Below are 2,820 nucleotides of genomic sequence, written 5' to 3'. Positions count from 1 at the left end.
TATATATATATATATTCTTTTATTCTTTTATATGTTTCAGTCGAATGACTGTGGCCATACACACACACACATACATATATATGATAGAAATAGCATCATCCAGTGATGAAGAATTAATAAACTTTAGGTTAGTTAAGATTTGTTTGTGACATGTTTTAACCTCTAAAGGCAAATACACTGCAGTTACCATGGAGAAAAAATTCTCTCTTATGGTAAAAGGTGTAAAAACACTTTATCTGCTCAGTGCTTCCCTCTAGTAGAGGAAACACCTGTCAAAAACAATGTATAAGTGCTTAATTTTTACTGAATAACCTGCAAAAATGATGCTTTTAGTGATTAAATGCATGTGCAGTACATTAGCTCACCCCCTCCATCAAACTGATATTGCTTGTACAGGTGCACAAATGTGCCACATGTAGAACATGAAATGAAGTGTTTTGCTCAGGAGCACAATACACCACTTAGTCTAGGAATTGAACCCACAATCTAACAATCATGAGTGCAAAACCCTAACCTCTACGCCACATGCCTTCACACACACACATACACCACACACATATATATATATACACGAGTGAGTAGACAAAAGAAGGGTACTTGACACATTTATTGTGAGTTATATGTATGGAAATCGACTGCGTAGTGGACAGGAAATCGGTTGCATGGTTGGGGGAAGTAGGGAGGGGCAGAAGATGTGGAAGTATATATGTGTACATGTGCATGCCTGTATATCTGCGTGTATGCATCCACACGTATGAGTGTGTATGTGTGTATAGATGTACATTTACACATCTGCCTGTGTGCATCTGCACACACATCCATGCATATGTGTACGGCAAGCAGATGCATATGCACATTCATGTGCATGAGCATGCATATATACTTGTGGCTATGCACAATTGGTGAGTATGCAGGTAGACAGGTATGAAGAAGTGTTGGGAATTGGTGATTTGCCGTGCTGTTCCTGTATGTATATGTGCACACTTGTGTGTGCATGTGCTCGTGTGCATTTATACATGTAGCTAAAAATGTGTATGTGTGTGTACATGTGTGCACACGTGGGAAGATGTGTGAATGTACATCTACACACATACACACTCATATATGCAGATGCATACACGCAGATATCTTGGCATATATATGTACACATATATACATATATACTCCCACATCTACCACTCCTCCCGACTTCCCCCAATCATGCAACTGATTTCCTGTTCACCATGCTGTATTTTCCAAGTAATTGTTGTCACTGAAATACTAACATCAAACTGCAACACCATGTGACCTTTCTCAACCAGTCGCAGGCTAATGTCTAGTAGTAAACATTGACTCTCTTCAATCAAACTCTCATTCAGATTCAATGGCCGAAGACTAGCAACACACTTGAAATTCAGAGTACTAAGTTTGAATCAAACTGTTTTGATCCTTACATATATATATATACATCTTATAATTTTTACAGGTATTGAACTCACTTAACACTCTCCCTAAATACACAGAATACATGGACAAAAATATCATTGCAGAATATCAACAAATTGTTGATATAACTTTGTGTCAACTCAATGTTGATAGATATATTTATTCAAATGGTAAGTAATATTGTTTCCTCAAAAATGGTTGAAATACATTATTCATATGCTCCGTTTGCTTACAAGCTTACAGCAATATTAATGATGTCACATCATACCTGGTGACAAGAATACATTTTCTTTCACATATCTCATGCAAATCTGAAAATTCTTGAAATGTTCAATGCTTTGTCCAAAGAGGAAGTCATATGATTTTCTTTGAGGAAGAATTAGAAGCAAACAAAAATAAACTAATTTAAACATAAGATCCACTACAAATTAATTCTGAAATGGTGCTTAGTTTACAATAATTTATCAAAATGAATTGTTGCAACTTCAATAGAATTAAATATCTAAATTCAACAAAGAGAACCCATTAGAATGTAACAGAAGGTAGTGATGGGGTTATAAGTGTTGTTGACAACAAATCATATAGAATTGGAAACTGAAGCATGCTAAGTTATTTTTTTACGGATAAATATTTTGTACTAAATATCCCTTGAAATCAATATGTTCACTCTTAAAATATTGTTAAGCTGACAAAAGATAATATATGTTGTAACTTGAATATACAGGTGCTCTAATTAGCAATGTCATTGTGATAGATATATGGTTCAAGTGCTGTTAGTAAACCTGTTTCTTTGTTTCAAGCTGGTACTTATACTATCAAATATCAAGTGATATTTGTATCAAAGTCTAAATTACCATATAAGGTCTATTTGAATGATTTTAATGACTGATTTTCCCCTTTATTGGAAAATCTGTCAATCTGTGAAACAAGTCAGGTTTGAAATACAAGTTCTATAGTTTTAATCTCTAATGATTTATTTATAAAACAGTAATGGAAACTTGGGAAAGTAGGGCCCACAGTTGATCTTGATATAGAATTGAGCAAGTTGTGACTCATTATTAATGCTAATGATGATTATGATGACAGTGATTGTAGTAGTGGCAACTGTTATTATTATTCATGATAGTAAAAGAAAAACCAAACGCTTATATTCAGATTAGTTTTTTTTTCTTGATCACTTTGTGGGATCAATCTTTTCTATTTATTTATTTATTTATTTATTTTCCTTTCTACAGAAGAGTTTGTTATACCAGCTGGAACTTATGGACATTATCATATGGAATCAGGTAATTAAGATGTTATTTCGACCACACTTTAGGCTCGAAATAATTAGCATTTTTTTCTTAGTCTGTCATGCATTTCTCTAAAATAGATAAACGATTAACATATTTTTTG

The 2,820-nt window shown here is 33.7% G+C and overlaps 1 protein-coding gene across 1 annotated transcript in view; it reads left to right on the top strand.

Moving 5' to 3' along the window:
* LOC106881422 (nucleoporin NUP188) overlaps window positions 1-2,820 on the top strand; it is a 465,305-nt gene that overhangs the window by 370,206 nt on the left and 92,279 nt on the right. Inside the window, exons 18-19 of the mRNA XM_014931808.2 lie at window positions 1,466-1,595; window positions 2,661-2,711. Of these exons, the coding sequence (XP_014787294.2) occupies window positions 1,466-1,595; window positions 2,661-2,711 (181 nt within the window). The remainder of the gene's footprint in view (window positions 1-1,465; window positions 1,596-2,660; window positions 2,712-2,820) is intronic.

Source organism: Octopus bimaculoides, chromosome 1, assembly GCF_001194135.2.
Source record: "Octopus bimaculoides isolate UCB-OBI-ISO-001 chromosome 1, ASM119413v2, whole genome shotgun sequence".
Taxonomy (NCBI): domain Eukaryota; kingdom Metazoa; phylum Mollusca; class Cephalopoda; order Octopoda; family Octopodidae; genus Octopus; species Octopus bimaculoides.
The sequence above is the reverse complement of the archived record's forward strand: the minus strand, read 5'-3'. Positions and strand labels throughout refer to the sequence as shown.